This window comes from Blennius ocellaris, assembly GCF_963422515.1.
Source record: "Blennius ocellaris genome assembly, chromosome: 15".
NCBI classification, from domain to species: domain Eukaryota; kingdom Metazoa; phylum Chordata; class Actinopteri; order Blenniiformes; family Blenniidae; genus Blennius; species Blennius ocellaris.
In genome coordinates, this window is record NC_137664.1 from 7,810,947 (window position 1) to 7,830,417 (window position 19,471).

At 38.6% G+C, this 19,471-nt stretch overlaps 1 protein-coding gene across 1 annotated transcript in view; it reads left to right on the forward strand.

Annotated features, from left to right (window-relative positions):
* The window catches only part of astn2 (astrotactin 2), a gene marked incomplete at both ends in the record, with an annotated part of 271,954 nt that overhangs the window by 189,641 nt on the left and 62,842 nt on the right, over positions 1-19,471 (forward strand). The window contains 2 exons of the mRNA XM_080510130.1: positions 187-353; positions 2,206-2,394. Of these exons, the coding sequence (XP_080366256.1) occupies positions 187-353; positions 2,206-2,394 (356 nt within the window). The remainder of the gene's footprint in view (positions 1-186; positions 354-2,205; positions 2,395-19,471) is intronic.

Genomic DNA, 19,471 nt, shown 5'->3' on the forward strand with positions numbered 1-19,471 from the left:
CCTGGTATTCTACCTCCAAAGTGGTATCTTGCCTATGCTGCTATATTTGCCTTCTCATTGCTGTATTGTTCTGATTAAAATGCACATTCTGACCTGTGGGCCACAATCTATGCTTCCCTCTTCACCCCCTGTCTACATCTCCCTCCCACCACCTTTCTGTCTTACTCTGAATTCCTTTTCTTGCAGTGTCCTGAGGGGCTGAGGCCAATGAAGGATGGCTCAGGTTGCTATGACTACTCCAGGGGCATCGACTGCACGGATGGTTTCAATGGAGGCTGTGAACAGCTGTGTCTCCAGCAGCTTGTGCCCCTTGAAGATGACCCCAGTTCCAGCAATGTGCTTATGTTTTGTGGGTAAGAATAACTAGCTGTCAAGAAAAAGTCTAAAGTAAAAAAAAAAAAAAAATTGTCTGCTGGCCGGAAATAAAGCTTCCACATGAAATAGGCCACATGAACTCCGTGATGCAATGTCTTTCAGGTAAATACCCTCTTGGATGTTTCAATGCAAGTAATTCGAATTGCTCATTTGAGGTTAAACCTGATTCTTGACCAATACTGACACCACTTATCACACATTGTTCCCTGATGCTTTCTGTCCCCGAATGCCCAACCCACACTTTCCTCTGAGCTATTCTACTATATGTGGTTCCACACAGCAAGGTTGGATCATCCGTGTTTTATAATCTCAAGGAAATTCCTATTGGAAAACGGTTGCAGTGTGGGAATGAAAGCAGCTTCTTTCCAATACTTTGTTTAATATAGTTATCAACTTTTGAAGAGGTTCTTTGTCTGCTGACAATCCCACATTTTAATGCATTTAGAATGGATCAGTGAATTCAGGCTATTGGGTCATGTCTCTTAATGGTTTTTCACAGCAGATACTTACTTAGCAGAAAAGTTACTGAACTGAACTGATTAGAAGAAGCAATGTGTGGATGTCTGTAAATACAGTATGTCGGTAAAGTGGGAAATAACAGAAAATGCATTTTGCGATAATATTACACATTATGAACCAGAGTTGGCAATTTTTATCATTGTAATGGGCGCAAAAATGTTATTCTCAATAACAAGAGGCCAAATTGTGACAGAGCCGTTTTGATGTCACTTCAGTGACATCAAAAGTATGGCTACTCTTCGAATAAGACTTTGAATAGATACTGTTTTCAATTTATGAGGGTCCATGTGGGGTTAAAATGCATTGAATCTTGTTTTAATTAGAAAACCAGCAATGCATTATTATTATTTTGTAAATTGCCTTTTTAAAGAAAGTGGATGGAGATCAACACTGACCGGTGCTTGGTGTGGATTCATTTTTTCAAAAGCATTAAGCCACTTTATACTGTGAGGAAAACACATGAATGACAATCTCATTTGTGTCAGTTGGATGAGTAGATTTGTGTGTAATCATGTTTAACATTAAGGTGAGAACTTTTTTTTTTTTTTGCCTTTCAAATGTACTATTTTCTTCTCATCTTTGTCCACTCTTCTTTATGACATGCAAATGGCAATGGCTAAACTCATGTGTTCATGTGGGGATGCAACTGTGTGAAATTCCTTGCGTCTCTCTGAAAATGGTCCTTACAGTTCGATAGACGACTTCAATGAAATATACTGAATGATTTTGTTGTGCTTTGCAGCGATGTCTTACAAAGACTCTACTCCAGCAAGATCTGACTGTTGCCAACAACAACAGAAACCCCCCTCAGTAGTGTGATACCCAGCCGTGACTGTACGATGAGGATGATGGAGAAAATATGATAATTCTGAATAACTGCAGAGTTTGCTGAATTCTGCGCCAGTGCAACCGGTTTTAAAACCACTTCCAGTGGAGTGCTTGTGGCACTATCCACAATTTGGAAATGTATAAGGCATTTTGGACAAATTCAAATCAGTTGAAGCCATATTGATTAAAAAAGAAAAGCTCCTAGATTAGCACTGCTGCATAGCTTAATTTTGGCAACATGAAATACCAAAGAATGCCCTCTCCCCCCTTAATGCTTCAATCAGAATAGCTAAACTGAGCAGCTCTATGTGGAGTTGTATTTATTTCAGGTGTCAATCAAGCAGCACTGTCAGCTGCATTTTGCTTTCCGTTTGGTGTCTTGCCAGCAGCGATATATGCTTATCATTTTGCCTGGAGTGTGAATACGTTTACATGCGATCCCGTCTTGTGCTTTATTGACCGTTTTTTTTCCCTCCTCCTAAGGTGTGTGCAGGAGTACAAACTGGCAGGGGACGGGCGCTCCTGCCTCTTGCAGTCAGACAACTGTGAGGGACCAAAATGCCCAAGGCAGGATGTCCACTTCAATGACACCCTGTTTGGTGAGATGCTGCATGGATACAACAACAAAACCCAGCAAGTCAACTTGGGACAGATATTCCAAATGACCTTCCGGTAACTGTACAAAAGCACTCACTACACCCTACACTGCTGCCTGCCTTTTTTTTTCCAGAACAACTTGCACATGTTATTTTAGTCTTAAGCCGCCATACAGTGTGTTGTTTTTTGCAAATCTTCCAATGGTATTTCACTTAATAAGTTTGTGCTTTTTCCACTCTCTTGAGCATTTTGTATCTTTTTTCAAAAAAGGATTGTTTTTATTATTTACACCCATTCATGCAGACACCCACAATCTTCCCTTGAGACTTGTTGTTTTCACATCCTAACGTCTCAGAGGACACTTCATCTGGAGTAACGGTCTACTTTTATCAATTTCTGGGTTACTGGAGAGATAGGCGGCAAACCAAAGAAGGGCAGCTTTAAAAAATCAGTAGTCAGGGTTTGCCATTGGGTTGCTGCTTCTCTGTTTGCACAGACATGTGTCTACGTATGTGTGTATTTGTGTGCGAGCGAGAGTGAGAAGTGTATGAGAGAGCATTGGTGTTCTGAGAATCGAGGCTTATCCCGTGGCAGTTCTCCTTAAACTGTCAGCCCTCTGAAAACCTGGCTCGCTCTGATAAGTCACATGCTGTCTGTGATGAAACGCTCAACACCCAAAGATGATGTGGGTTTATCTGTGCACAAATACAGCGTGCATTCAAAAACGTGCTCCAGCCATATCTCACCCTCTCTGTCTGCGTCTGTAGTGTAGTTACTCCCTCTCTCACGAGCTTTTCATCAGACACGATCAAATACGTCTCATCTGTTCTGCCCTTTAGGCCACAATAGTTTTGCTTGGCTATAAACAATCACATGGTCTGTCCACTGTAGGTCCTCAGGGTCAGTCCTTCTCAATGCCATGCACTGTAGTAAATAATGGCTTCTGCAGCACACTTATTTTCTTGAAAACAGAAAAAAAAAGCTTGATTTTTTTTTTTAACAATTTCACTTCCTCTGAACGATTACGAAATGTCTTTGCTTGAATGTGTCTCTTTTTTTTCTTTATTTTTTCATTCGGCTGTAATCAAATTCAATGTCAGCGATAACTTATTTTCAGTGCAGGAAGGCTACAGATAAGTGTTTTTCTCTTCTTCCATTTTCTCACCCTGTCTTTCAACCTAAAATGTCCAAAATTTGTGTTCAAAGGAGCCACAAAAATATGCCATGCAAATAATGTCGTCATTAGAGCATTTAGGAAGCATTTTGCTTCTATTCTTTTCTTTGAAAAGTGGTGTGACTCAGATACTGTAATTTCACATAATTACTGAGAGTAGTCACAAAATCACAGAAGGAAAAATGGAGAAAAACACATTCTCAATAGGAATAAATTCAGTTAGAGCATTTTTTTATTCAAAATAATAATAATAATGATAAAAAAATCCTTTTACAGAGACCATCTCAGCTCATCATAGCACTCTACGGCATAGTTTTAATACTTAAACTCAAGTTTCAGTTCTAAAATTAATGTAATTTAGTTTACATAATTATATCTGCACTTATCCCTGAAGATAATGTTGGAACAATAATCTACCAACTAGTGATGAGCAATAACACTCATATCAGATCTGATAACATGTATATCTGGTAACACTGATACAATTACTATACAGATACTTGTACAGAAGTTTTGTGTGCAGATAATCTGGAGTTTATATAACAAGAGAGATGAGGTATTGGTTTTTATCTTCAAAATGTATTCCTCAACCGGTCATCCCTTCACGTGATACTTATTGAAATTGAGACTGGCTGAGTTTTTGTTTTGTTTTGTTTTGTTTTTGGCTTTTGTGACTTTTTAATGTATTTTTTGTTGTGCCAAACAGACCAAAACCATCTTTATTTATTTTTTTTATTTATGGCAAGAACAAAAAAGTAATGTATCATGCATGTAGTCATGCATCCTTCCTGGATTTTTGCGAATGATTATTGAGCCCTAAAGTTGAGCAATTACTGTATTATTTGCCAATACTAACCTCATCCTGAATTATTCAATGTTTTTTAGTACCACCCACTACAAGTGTTCAAATATTTTAACAATATTCAGCATTTCTGTGGGAACACACAACAATATATATCTGTTGTTGAAAGAGTTTAAAGCACAAATGGTCATATTTTTTTTAATACATCACTCAAACCTGCCCCAGACTGTATAAGTCTTAGTGTATAACTCATCTTTCTCACAATGTATTCAGCAATTGTTAAATAACTAGATTGGAAAAATGTAGCAAAATAAAGAAGTTACATACTATGGTTACCTAAAATAAAGAGACAGCAGGCTAACTGCTTAAATCGATACAAAGACAAATTAGTAAAAACTTAGTCTCAATGTTATATTAGTGTTTAGCCATCACCTGAACACATGTCACCCATGACAACATCGTGCTCCAGCATGTGTGGGGCATTTCCAGCTGACCATCACTGTTTTTTTTAAATGTGAATTGAATCAAGAACATTCGCATGCGTCATCAGACCTATCGATTCTTTGATATTGATCAACACATCACTTATGGCTCACTCTATGAAGCATCATGCTGCTCTATATTGTAATTATTTTGAAGAAATGACCAACAAACAATTTAACTAATTAATCAGAGTGCATTCCAAAAAGGCTACATTATTTAAATTGTTAAGTGATCTTTAAGGGTCAACAGTGGCTGACGTTATTGCTCCACAGCGGGAGGACATTAGTTTGATTCCAGGCTTTGGGCTGCTTGCAGCTTGCATGATCCCCCTGTGTGCAAGTGGGTTATCTTTGTTTTCTCTAGATTTCTCCCAAAATATACGAAGTATGCTGGGTTAATTGTTGACCATATTTGCCAGAATAGTCAGCTGGGCTCTTTATCCACTCATGTTTTATGAAATAGATAGAGGATGCATAAAGTGAGTTCTTTATGGACAAGTATGTGCTGAATGATCACATGCCATCAAAATGAACACTTTTAATAGAAATGAAGAGCCACAGTGCTCCAAGGGAATTTTTTTGTCTAATTACCTCAAAAGCTATAACATAAAAGGGGCTTATGCATCTTTAGAGGATTTGTAGTGATGATTGACACATCTGCAGTATTTCTTCCCACATTTCAGTGGGAACTACTGAAAGCCTAATGTTTCCCAAAGGTTAAAGAGGCTAAACCAGTGAGGAACTGCCTCTAATACACTAAACAGGGCACAGTTTGACAGATGAAACAAAGGCACAGTTTGGGGATTTAAAAACAGAGGAAAGAGACAGTCTTGATCCATTTGCCCTGGAGCAGTAGGGAGCACAGTGGGTCCTTTGCCTCCAGACTCCAGCTCAACACGCTGGGCTATATCAAACTGAGGCAAAGTACAGAGATTTGCTCTCAAGCCAGGGCTGTGGTGAAGTTATACAAATGACGAGTTTAAAAAAGCCGAGCACTGTGGCAGCCCTGAGACACAGCCGACAAGCAGTAAAATGTATGTCTTTATGAGGGTAACAAACAGAGCAGATGAAGTAGTATACATGGCACTCCCAGGGAAAAAAAATTTAAAGAAAAAAGAGAAGAAGTTAATTTCATTGTTTTTGGCTCCTGTTGTGCCGAACAAGAAGCATTTATTTAAAGCCTTCTCCGGCATCGGTCGCACCTGCTATTATGTTGAAGTCAAATCCTAAGAAGAAGAAACCAGGAGACAGTAAATTACAGGGGAAAGATACAAATAATCAAAATTTCCCATTCCCAGCATTTTATTGATTTCCTAAGCCTAAGTGTGGTTGGAAGTTCCACACAAAATGCTACATTGTATTTAGTATTCACGGCAAACTGCTGTTTTGTTGATTTGCTTTGTTTTCTCTGTGGCATGTAAACATACATTTTATCACGCCTCAAAAACACATCTAAGATTGGCTTTGCCACAAAGAAAGGCCATCCAAATGTGTGATAGTCTGAAATCATTAGCTAAATGTAAAGATATATGCTGTCACATTCACATCTATTATCAAAAGGGCATCGTTTCCATTAACTTGCTATCAGATTATTAAGCACACAGCCACCCCTGACCAGGGAGCTTCTTTTCAATCTATGACGAAGATTTCAATAATATACAGAGAAATACACTTTCTCTTTCTGATCTCAGGCTCTTTTTTTTTCTTCTTTTTTCGTTTACACCTGTGCAATTTGCACCTGCTCCCAGAAGCCAGAAACATTTCCATGCTAATTGCAAGATGCATACTTAGTCTCGCTTATCTGGTTCCCTGCAGTTAAAGGCATACTTGGCTGATTACATGCCGATGACAGGGAAAGAGCACTCCCAGGCTTTTGTCCCCATTCGGGTAAATAACGCACACGTGTCTCGGTGCAGAGTACATCTGAGGCAAAGTGCAAAAAGCACTTATAGAGTCCCAACTTACTCTACACAGCTCGGTAGTTTTTAGAGAAAACTGGGCAAAAAAAGTGGGGGAAAAAAGGGAGGAAAGATGAAAAACTTGCTCTGAACACTCTCACTCCACAGTGAGATTTGTAAGAGTTTATTTTTAATCAGAAGGTTTGTTTTTGATACCTCAAGCCTCGATTCAGAGCTTTGTTTCCGGCTCTTTATCAGAATTGAATCTGTTAAAATGTGAAAGTCACATTTTTTGAGCTATTCATCATTCTTAGTCTAACCAGACAGGCTAAGCACACCGGAGTATTATACTTGACTCTTGATGCCTCTAATTAAACATGTGTATTACGGCATGTCATCCGACTAAAGTACTTATTCTTCTTACCAAATCCACTATGCAATTTGTCAAAGAAAAAAAAAAAAAAAAACAAGAGCTTTGTCTCCTGAATGACTTTCTCCCATAAGGTTCCACTTCACACTCTATATATTTATAGCTTCATGTTACACTTTTTAGTCTCATTGGTTTCTGCACTTTTACACCACACCGTCTTTGATATGCAGATGCAAGCCTTATTGCACAGCCCTGTTATTTCCCCCACCTGCACAGTCGACTGATTCTCACAACACTGCATCAGCAGCTCAAAGTGAAATATTAGATGATTGAGATGAATTATATTGGAGCCGCGGCTTCACAGGTAGCGTTAGAATATGAGATGCTACCCACGGTTTAGGACTATTTTGCATACTTTGTGTTTTAAAGTGGCCTCACTTTGCACCGTCTGCTGAAGTAAACTAGCAAAATGAATTCTACATACTGATGTTGTGAAGATTAGTCCAACGTCTCGCGAGCACGGATATATGGCATGAAGTTACATGTGTTATTGTGGATGTTGGGCTCGGAAAATGTTCATTACAGAGTGGGAGCAATTCAGGGAAGATGTATAAAAAGGGAATGTGTCATCCTATTTTTTTTCTTCTCCAGTGAACAGACAGTGAAAGCAGTAATTACTTGTTTTTGTTTTGTTTCGCTTTTGATGGCATTTGATATCTTTCAAGGTAAAAGGGAAAATAATTCCACCATCCCAAAGCTGTCCCTATAAGGGGAAAAAAATCCCTCTGCTTTGATGGTCGACATGTTGTGACATTTGTGCCTGCATATGCATTGTAATAGCATCTCAGCATAAGTGTCACATGCATGCATCAGCCCATGGGTGGAAAGAAGCAAATGTGAGTCTGAGAACTGGTTGAGGTACACTTATTCATTACTTCTCAAGAGTGCATTTATAGTGCTGTCAGATGATGTGCCTCCTCTCTCTGATACGCACACATATGCAATATGCTATGCACCTTGTAGGAATATGGGATTAAAGTGTGGAAAACCAGCATAGAGGCAGTATTCAGTAATGATCGCTCACTAGAGAGACACAACCCAGGCGCAAACTCACATATATTGACATTTGGCGATGAACAGCACTTTGAAGAAACGTGAAGCACACTTCAAAACTGCAAATAGAATAGGTGGGTTGTTGCAGGTCAGATAAATCTGAACCGCCAATACACTCAACATTTTGTTTTTTGTTTTTTTTTTGTTTTTTTTCCCAGTCCCCATTGGAAGCTCACTTGAGCCTGCTGTGCATAAATAAACTTTAAAAAAGGGAGACCTGATCCAAATGGGCCCCATTGTGACCAAAACAGCCGTCGTCGGAGTGAAAGTACAAACACTGGCAGCACAACGCACAGGCACCTAACGAGCTGCAGCGGTTAGAGGCAGACTTGGTACAGGCCGTCTTTCCTTGTATTTCACAGTTCACACTCCCCATCTCACCTCAAAAAAATTTTTTTTTTCTTTCTCAAGCAATCACCACGTAATCAAAGCAGAGCCAGGTTTGTATAGACGATTGTGTATTCCACATACAAACACAGCGAGCTGAATCCATCAGCAAAGAGAGAAATCTCCCCGATAATAATGATAATGATGCCATCTCTATCTCGTGAAAGAGTACGATTATATCGTAATCTTCTGAAAAGCCATAATGACGAGGAACACTTCTCGTGATCTCATTTCTGTTGCGTGAATTTGAAAGCTGTCAATGAAAATAATGGAAATCGACAATGGTGGATAGTTTATTGTACATGTCGCAGTTAGAAATGTGCCCCCCCCCCCCCCCAAAATCAAACTCATGTGTTCACCCTGTGATGGATACTCCCCTTCCTTTCAAATAGTTACACGGTGAGTACACACTTCTGTGACACCTTGCAGAAGTCTGGCTTGTGATAAACGAGACACCAGTGTTGAGAGGGAGCAGACAAAACGTGTGAGTGCTTTGTGAAGGTGATGCTTCCACTTTTGTCACTCTGATGCTTTAGTGACACTTTTCAGAAAAGAGGATACAGTAAGAAGAAAAAAAGAGAGAGAGAGACACAATCTCTTTTGATAGGCACTCTGTACTAACTCCTCATGGCCACTCACCTTTCAGGCTAAAACGACACCACAACATGAATAATTTGTGAATCTGGCAGCCCACAAGACATCAACACAGCTACATTTTCATGTCCCTCTGTAATTTTTAGTAATTATCTCTCTTGTGCACACGCGGTGGATTCTACCGGGGAGTTGAGTCAACAACCATTATAAGGCAGCATAATGAGTGGCCATGAGACGTTGAGGCAGCCTTTTGAGTTGAAGGCTTAAGCTGCTAAACATTGATGAGCACCTTTGTAAATCTCTTCTTTAAATGATTGGTCAGGTTTTACCTTCTTTATAAATTCTCCCACTGAAATTTGTATTTCCCTCATTTCTCTTGTACACTTGTTCTCTTGTGTGTTTAAGAGGCGTGTGTTTATACATGCTATTGTTGGCACTGAAGCAGTTATTGAGACGCTTTTGGGATGATTGTCTGTTACTCATCTTGAATGAATTTTCTCATGAGTCATTATTTGATTTGTTTTTTTTCTGTATGCACAGATTTTGTTTATGGGTGAGATTACTGCACTTTTAGTTGAAATCCATGTTCTCTGGGAAGTTTCTCCATGTCCTCCCACAGTCCGAAAAACCTGCATTCGGAGCTGTTCCGGGACTTTAATTTGTCCGTAAGTGTGAACATGAGTGTGTCTGACTATCCGTCTCTCTGTGTTTGCCCTGTGATGGACTGGTGACCTGTACAGGGAGTCAGGTAGTCGGCTCGGATCGACTCCCAGCACCCTGTGACCCTACAAAGGAAACAGCGTTAGAGAAGATGCATGTATAGATTGTGATGACCGCTAACACAGGCTTCCACACTGATAATGGGGATAGTATATTTTCTAAATATTTATAATGAGTATACTTTAAAGGCTCTCTACTATTTTTATACATCAAGGTTAGATTAGTAGTACTACTTAACCTGTAATAACAGTTGTCAGTTGTATAATACTTTCCAAGGCTGTGTGCGGAGGTTTGTGTAGGTTAGATGACCCTCCAGGATGCCTTTAGTTTTATCTGAAACTCCACTTAGACTGTATGCATTTTCAACAAAAAGCCTGTGTTTCAATCTGAGGTCACGGCATTTTAAACACGTGGGTTTACTGGGCCAGGATCACTGTTTGGAAAGAAGCCATTGCACTGAATTGTGGGTAATATACATACGAATCTAACTTTGTTTTAGAGCGTGACCCTTGTTCAGATCTCATTCACACCCACGTATATTATACAGTCTAAGCGACGGGAAGAAATAAAATGCATTTATGCTCATTAGATATGTTAGAGTAGGAACTACAGTCCACGTTATGTTTAATAATGTCTAAGTTTTATTCAGGCGCCAAAGCAATCAGTACAATGTAGTCACACTTCATATGCCCACTACCAGTGTCAAGACTCAATGTTTTGCTAAATGAGTAGAAGCTATATAAAATAGAAGACCCTCATACTAAGAATCTTAAACATGCTTCTTGGCTTATTGCCACAACAAGTATTAGATAACACTCATCCAAATGTGGTCTAATATTAAGATTGTAATCATTATACAACATGTTTATTTATGGTTTTCTCATCAAACATTAACTTTTTTTTCTGTAAGTATTTTCCATCCACCATGATGACGTATAGTTTGTTGTTAACAGTTCTCTCTATGTCTATGTTCGTAGGTTTCCCTCCATGTCACACATTGAGCCTGGCTACTATGTCTACTGTCCCCCATAAGTTTACATAACTAGTTAATAATGGGGGGGTAAATATTGAGACGCAACAATGCTTACCTGGCAGCTTCCGGATATAATTGTTGGTAAAGATGGGGGGAAGACATGATTTGAGCATTCATAACAGCGATGAGAACAGAAATTATTTTGATGCGCGAGTATCTTTAAGTCTGTGCTCTGTGCTTTTGTTTGACCGTGTCCATGAGAGAGAGAGAGAGAGAGAGAGTGTGTCTGTGTCGTGGAGACATGCCAGGGATGGTGGCAAATCAAATTGTAATGCAGGAGTGTCATTAGTAGAGTATTTTCCAGACAGTAAGTAACAAATGAATATAAGTCCCATTTTTCAAAAAAAAAAAAAAAAAAAGTATCACGAGGAGCAGAAGAGAAAACATATATAGGTCAGACTGGTGTATAAGATACATTAATTTCCCCATGCCCGGATCCATGCCTCGGCTTGCAGCTGCTGCTGGAGAGCATATTATCTTGGATTTGGTTCCTCCAGCTATGCTTTAAGACAACAATTAACTTTCTTTGTTTCCTTCATCGTGGTCACTGTTTCCCTTTATTTTGTTTTGCCAGTCCTTCACAACTTTCTGAGACACACCTTCTGCTCCCATTGGCATTTTTCTCTCTATTTTAACTTTAAGTATAGAACATGCTTTGTAGGGTTGTTGTTATTGTTGTTGTTTGTTTTGTGTTTGTCCACATTTTGCCTTTGTTGTTAGTCAGATACTGTAGTAATGGAGATTTTTCTGTGGCGCTGTAGCAGTGTTCCATTGTCATACACTGACATCGAGTGGTCCCATATGGTATTCAAGTATATACGACAGGTGAAGTAACAAGTATTTTTTCTTCCATGAGTTCAGATACAGAAGAGCATATGCTGTAAATTAAACATGTTTCTTTGCCAAGGCATTAATTATTTCTATTTTGTTATAGCAAAACTGAATAGAGGCAAAAACCTTAAGATAAAAGTTGGTTCAATCTTAAAACAGGTGTTTTATTTATTTATTTATTTTTACCTTGAACTAATCTCACCTTTCGAGTGCACAATCCAGGTCCTATTTTTGTGCTGCTGTCCTGTTAATCATAGGCCTTAATCCATTAATGAGTGAACAGAATATGAACTTGCTTAGACTTGTTTTATAACAATGAGTTTGAAAAGCCAACCATAGCCTTGATGGTCTACAAGCAAGCACCTTATATTAAATGTGTTTTTGTCTACTATATCTTTAATGAGTTTTATGCTTGTGTTTTCAGAGCTAATTTATTTTGTAAGAGTCACATACAATATAAATCATGTGTGCTTATTACCACAGGAGGAATCTTGTTTCTGTCATGTTTGACATGTTAAAGATGTTTAGTCATTTATAAGTAATAAAGCAATGTATTGCCCACACTTCACAAAATGCAAAGTTCTAACAAAAATAACATTAGAAAAAATTAATTGAACATACAAAATGAAGTCGTTGACATTGGTATAGTTGAGGAGACATCTGTTGTCAGAAACAGTTAGAGAAGCTGGTGATCCATTCATCCATCCATCCATCCAATCCAATCCAATTCCATATCTGCAGGAATCAGTTTTTAACAGATAGGCTAGTTAGCTTTGAGCTACTGCCTCTGTTTCTACTTTTTGCATCTTATCTTAATAATCATTGTATGGTCTGGCTTTCCTCCTGGAGCCATAGAGAAGCACTTACTGACCCTGTTACCATGGAACAAACACCACTCTGCAACCAGGCCTCAAACAATAGACCAGAGGAACAATACTAGAGGGAAAATAGAAATTGCAACTCATATTATAGAACATGTAGAAATACCCTGACAGATGAGCCCTCACGTGAGTGTCGCAGTGACTTTCTGTTGGTCGTAACCAGTTTTACGTGTACGTCAGCGGAATGTTGTTCCCTCCACCTAGTGTTCCTGTGAAGTTCAAGGCTAAATTATTGGTAATGAATATTCATTTTTAACAGAGAGAAGGTGCTACATCAGAATTGTGCTTGTGTTTTTCACCTCAGCTTCTAGTAGTTAAATGTGGGTAATTATTTATTGTTTCCAGGCTGGAAGAGACAAAATAATTTTCAATACGCACTTATGGGTTTCTTCTATAGATTAGCTTTGACAACAAACACACATAAACAAGCTTAACAATAATGTTTGAACTAGAATGTGAGTTTCTTTTTGAGCAGGTTTTTTTTTTTTTTCATATATATTTTTATTAAAGCCGTTCCAAGATTAACGTGTGGTTTGTTTTGATTGGATGGACAGAATATTGTCAGAAAATGTCCATTAAGTGAGAGCTTCTGTCCCAGTGTTACTTATTACATGTCCTGTGTGCCAATGTAATGACTCGTATACATGCCTAAAGCTGTATTTCTCAGCTTTCTGGTCGTTTTGAACTGTTCTACATATGTTAAATGATCCTGAGTTATGACATGTCTGTCACATGCTGTCAGCAGTGACAAGGTGGGAATGAAAAACTTCAAGAAAAGCGGTAGAAACAAAACACCATCATCAGGCAGAAATGATACCTTCATCAGTTTATGTCTTTAAAAAAAACCCAAAAGAACCCAACTCACTCTTATTCACATATCGATGTCTTTACAAGGGGAATTTAGCAAAAGTGTTGTAAGAAGCGGTTCTTAAAGCTTCAGTGATTCCTCCGTTTTGTGACTGAGGCGACGTTAGGGTGAGCATGTTTGGAAGATTGCGGCGGCTATATGTGTGGTGCTCAAACATCGGAGTGGGTTCATGTTTACCTTTGTGTGGGTACGTGTTTGCTTGTGTGAGTCAGTACACGTGCATATGTGAGTGCGATCGTTCCCGAGGCACTCACTCTCTGCTCAATAACTCACATGGCAAGGCAGGACCTAATAGACCCGAGTCTAATATCAGCTAATGTCAGAGGGGCTTATAGCTGACTACCTGCTGTTTGACTGGGGAGAGAGAGGGAGAGAGAGGTGGATTGGTAGAGGCAGCGATAAGGGGGTGAGAGGGAAAATGAATAGGGAAATAAATGAAAAGAGAAAAACCTAAATCAAAAGAGCACAGCTGAGCAATAAGACAGAGTAACTGTGGAAGAAATGCCGAGGAGTGGAAAACAGATCGTAGTAGTGCAGCAAATGAGGCTTTTTAGGTATGCTGGACTGTGAGAAAGTCGTCAGACATCACATATAAATGGAGTTAGGTCAAGCAGTGCAGCAGGAGTATGCACAGCTCGTACTGATGAAAAACCTCAGTAAGATTGACTTATATATATATATATATATATATATACTGCCCCCACCACTGTGTAGCCCTTTTTCACTGAGTTCTTTCTGCGATTGTCTAGAAATGAGCATGTAATGAAATAATTTACCTCAATTTATAAACTGTTGATAACAAAGGAGAGAAAGGATCTTGCTGCTAATTTATATGGAACAGACATCTTCATTTTCATGCAGGCTCATTCTGCCTGCTCTTACTGTATGTCGGTGTTTTCTTTGTGAGGTTCATCTTGTTTTTTGGGTTGTTGTTTTTTTTTTTTTAAAGGACATCGCAAACTAGATTACCCATCGGAACAGATGTTTCACAGCCTATTACAATCATGGCACAACTAACATACTTGCTACACCAGGGGGTTAACAACCCAAATAGCTGGTGGAGTTGTATGTGGCTCTTTCGCCTCGCTGGAGTCAAAAGTACATAAATAATGATTAATATACAAGATGGTTAACTTTTCTGTCCCTCAGAACTCGTACTAAATTGCTTTCACTGTCAATAATGCTGGCATATATGTATGTATGTATGTATGATATCGGGTGAGAAATTAGTCACTAAAATGATTATTGTTTCAACTGCTAAAACATTGGGTAAAGTCAGCAATTCATCTTTGTAGTTTTTTAATTTCCTAAAATAAACAAACTGTAGATTAGGTTTGTAAAGTTTTGTTCATTTTGAAGCTTCAATATATTTCCCTGCACCATTTTAATTTGCTTTCTTGTCAAAAGCAAACCTCCCTTGATATATTTCAGAAAATGGAACTCTATCAATACATTTTCAGGAAACCACATGAGTTGAGTAAGGCTCTTTTCTGTTTTAAAAACCGTTTCTATTTCAACTCAGCAGGCGAGCTTTAGTGTAACGTTTCCCAAACTGCAATCTGCGCGAGTCTGAATCTGTTGTGGCATGGAAATTTGACCGCACAGTGACTGCTGGATGCATGCCCGGACACATTAAACTTATTGGACATTGTCTATGTTGACTTGGATTTCAGTCATTGTCACTTACAGTAATGTCTCTGTTGAGAAAATGGAGAGGAAGAGGAAGTGAACTGTTCCAAAGTAGTTCAACCTCTGTTTCATCAACCAACAGAACAGACTCCATCCAACCCACACAGCATGTATTCAGAACAGAAAAGGAAGTCACATTGTATTATAATTGTTAGAGTATATGTTTACTCCGAAGTTAATCTAATAAAAATAAATATTCTAAAGTATCATGAAACAAATACATGAGTAGTGTCCATCACTTCACTATAATTACATTTGCTCTTGAAATTATTAAAATGACACCTCACACACATCATCATTGGAGAAGGAAAGGAAGGAAAAGGAAATCCAAAACCCAGCCCAGCCCTCTGAACAGGATTTTTTTTTTATGTATAATTGTCATCTATATTGTTAACTATGAAAGTCACTGGTGTTGATTTTAACAGTCCTGCAAAACATTTTATAGCACTTTATGGCAACTAATAATTTGATAATGTCCAGTAACATAGGCAATTTGGCAATTCTGACTAATAACGTCTATATAACAACATGCATTTTGGTTGGTTTTTTTACAACTATTATGAGAGGATGTATTCTCAATTAATGAATATGATGACTATCAGATCCATTATTCTTATTTTCTATCAGCAAAAGACGTTTTTCTCCCCAAAGAGATGAAGCATTATAGATGTATTATTAGATTATTTGCTGTTTTTTGTTTTTGTTTTTTTAAGGATTTATGTAATGCTGCTTCAATCACGTAAAAAAAATCCCAATAATTGATCAAATATGTTTTTACACTATCGGCCATTTATTATGTTATTGCCTTTATTGCACTAATAAAGGTCAAAACAAATGTTGTTACATACCTTTTATAAAATGAATCTCATTGATTTGATAAGGACGATGAGAAGGAATAGCAAAAAACAATGCTAGAGATAACGATAACTCCTGCTTTCTATAGAGATACTTGCTAAAAGCTAAAAGCTAAAAAAAAAAACCTGTGACGCTTGTTACAGCATTGATTATTTCATAGAAATATTCAGTTACAAGTGGATTACTGCAGCAAGTTTTGTTGTCAACGGAATGGAATAAAAGCATGAAAACAGGATTAACTTTAGATTGTCCGGACTGTGTAAAATCATCTCGCAGCACAGAAAGCCAGAGACATTTTAATAGGAAGAACTCTGCCATTGCCAAATGAGTCCAATCATGTTGGCTGGTAACCCTGGTAACCATGTCTCGAGCCGTCACATTCAGCAGGTGACTTCACCGCCTCGGTGCATTAGGAGGGAAAAAAACAAAACATAATGTGAACGTGAATAGCCTCTGGTAAACCAGCCACAAGGAAAAACACAGTGTTAACCATTTAAGTAATATAATTAAGTGGCATATTGTCGTTATTTGTATATGTAGTTCACTTTTTTTAATGTTAAAAAGTGCTTTGGGTGCTTTCTCTAAGTCAGTGAAAATATTCTATATCTAAGTGAATTCAATTTACCATTCATATATTACTGTATTCGTTATTCACTTTCTTTTGTGTGTTTTAATTGATCAACCTAAGAAGCCTCCTTTACAATGTAACCTAATTTTTTTTTTTTAAACCTATATGAGAATGTATGCAAATATATGCTGCATAAAACACATAGCGAAGCAAGGACAATAATTGTGTATATTTAACTGACGTAGTTGATGATGCTCTCGCCACAGGTTTGCATGTGAATCAATAGTAAACTGGAGAGTGAAAAATGAGATTGTACAGCGAAAAGCATCACACTCTCTGCAACACCTACAGATACAATGAGGTTGCCTCAAAGGCTGCAGCTAACAATACCAGCTCTTCAAAACTGCCTTTCACTGACAAAAAAAACTGCATGGAGTAATTTGTGGACCAAGGCTAAATCTGGAATTAGTGCCTAGATGTTTTTAGTATTGATTAATGAACCCCCACTGCAGCACCAAACTGTGGGGTGGCAGCAGCAGTAATTTCGTATCCCCTCTGGATGACTATCCGTCTTAACTCTTCACCACCCCCCACCCGCCCCATCCTTCTCTTCCGCTCACTCTGCCCTGCTTTTCTCAGATTGTTGCCTTGTGCTGTAAATTTATCCAACATAAATTATTCATAAATATCAATTCATAAATAGATGCCAGTTCCAAGCCATTTTTCAGTTTTATTCAACTATATGAAATTCGCCTCTCTTAGCATTCGCCCACTCTCACTTCCGCAAGGCCATACTATAAAGCGCTTAATTACTACTCCTGTGATGTGATTTCCTGAGCCTCCCTTTCAACATGGTGACTGCAAAAAAAGAGCTATTTGGCATTTAACCATGCTACAATGACAGACAGAATACCAAATAACATGACATTTACCACAGCATTGATGTCACTGATATTACCTTGTAATCATGCCACAAGATTTTTTTTTAAAAAGAAGAAAGAAACAACTCAGAAACAGCTTTGCTGTCTTGGCCAATGACTGTTGATCGTGTGCAAAATGATGGGACTGAAGATTATTTCTTTGTGTTATTTTCATATATGGGTGACACAGAGGATTAGGCCTTGATAGATGTGGGCTCTCTTTGAGAAGACAAAGGATCTTGGTATTTGCGGTTGCATTTGAGTTCACACAGATTGTTTGGTGAGCTGCACATTCACACACTTACTTAACTTACCTCCTGAAATAAATGTGTGTGCAGGGTCTTCTGAGATTCAGTTTTAGACTACCATGCTCGTTTTATTGAGCTCTGTTATTGTTGTCTCAGTTCACAATGCTGTTCCAGCAACATTAAATTCCAAGTGCTAGTCAGCTTTTTTTATTTGTTTTTATCAAGAAGACTTTTAGATTGTCTTTTTTTTTTTTTTGTAAAGAAAGAAATCCCTCGAACTGCTCTGTGCCTTTATTGTCAAATCATTCATTTGTCCTATCCTCAAATGAGTACTGCTGCTCTGCCTGCAACAGACTTTTTAACCGCCGGTTAAGCCTTCTTGGAAAAACTGTGTCATGTTTATCTAAGTGAATAAGGGTGGAAAGGGGAGGAGGAGGAAAGTGAGATCGACAGGGACAGAAGTTTGTTAGGATGGGTGGATACAAATGGAACAGGTTTGTAGCTGTGAGAAAGTGCAAGTGGAATACTAAAAAAAAAAGCAGGAAAGCTATGGCTATTATCAGTTCCACTGCTGGCTGGCCTGCACGGCCCCCTCACTCTGCATTACCAAGCTTCATCTCTATGGTAATGCTTCTGGCCACCAGAGTTCATTTTCACAATTTCCTAAGGCAGGCCAACAGAGATATCAAGGTACAAAAAAAAAAAAAAAGCCTATGCATGCTCACATTGTATTTCAATTGTATACACGACTCGAGGGAATGACGGCGAGGTTTATTTATTTGTGTGTTAGTGTGTGTGGCCAAAGAATAGAGAGAGGGACAAAAACACCGAGAGGCATCATATACCACAGGAATTGCTATCATCTTACCGAACGTGTGCCCGTATATATGTAATACACATGCAGTGGCGCTCACATATGAATATGTGCGCGCACTCGCCCCGTGTTTACTGAAACGAACTCCGGCAGCATCCTCTGCATTAGAGGCTGTTTCATTCACAGCGTCAACTCCCAAGTCTAATCAATATTGGCCATGACAAGTCACCAGATCCCCTCCTCTCAGTGGAATCATTTATCAACCGGGCTGTGGCTGCAACTGTAATAAGAGATTGTAACACAACTCTCAAGGTAAACATCTCTGATTGTTTTATTGCACTGCGAATTAGCCTCCTCTCTTTGGATGCTGCCCTTTAATAACTCTTTAATTCCTCATCCGGGGCCCTGTGCCCTGGATGACACTGGGTGCTTTATCTCTGTTATGACTCATCTGACTGGCCCTGCTCGCGCCGAGTGTTTATTCAAATAACAGATATTACAGCGGTTAAGCATATTACGTGCAGTCGGATTGGCCACACACCCAGCTCTCATAAATCTTTGAACGTGCAGTTCAACAAATTGGTAGATGGCTCTCAAGGGCAAGTGTGGCAACATTTTCAAAGCAATAGCAGTGAAATGACAGGAAGAGAGCCAGTTGGATTGATTGATCGCATGAGAGGACACATTAAATGTTTAATTTAGGTGTTATATGATGTCGTAATTCAATCTACCTTCCTGTCATCCAGCTATAAATGTCTTAAATGTGAACCTTGCTTTTTCTTCCTTGTATGAGGGAAAGGGATGCAAACCATACATGGCGGTTGTCATTAATAGTTGTGGACTGTTTTTGGAAAGACCCGGGTTGATCAACTATAACATATCTGCATTGAGTTTCATGTGACCTC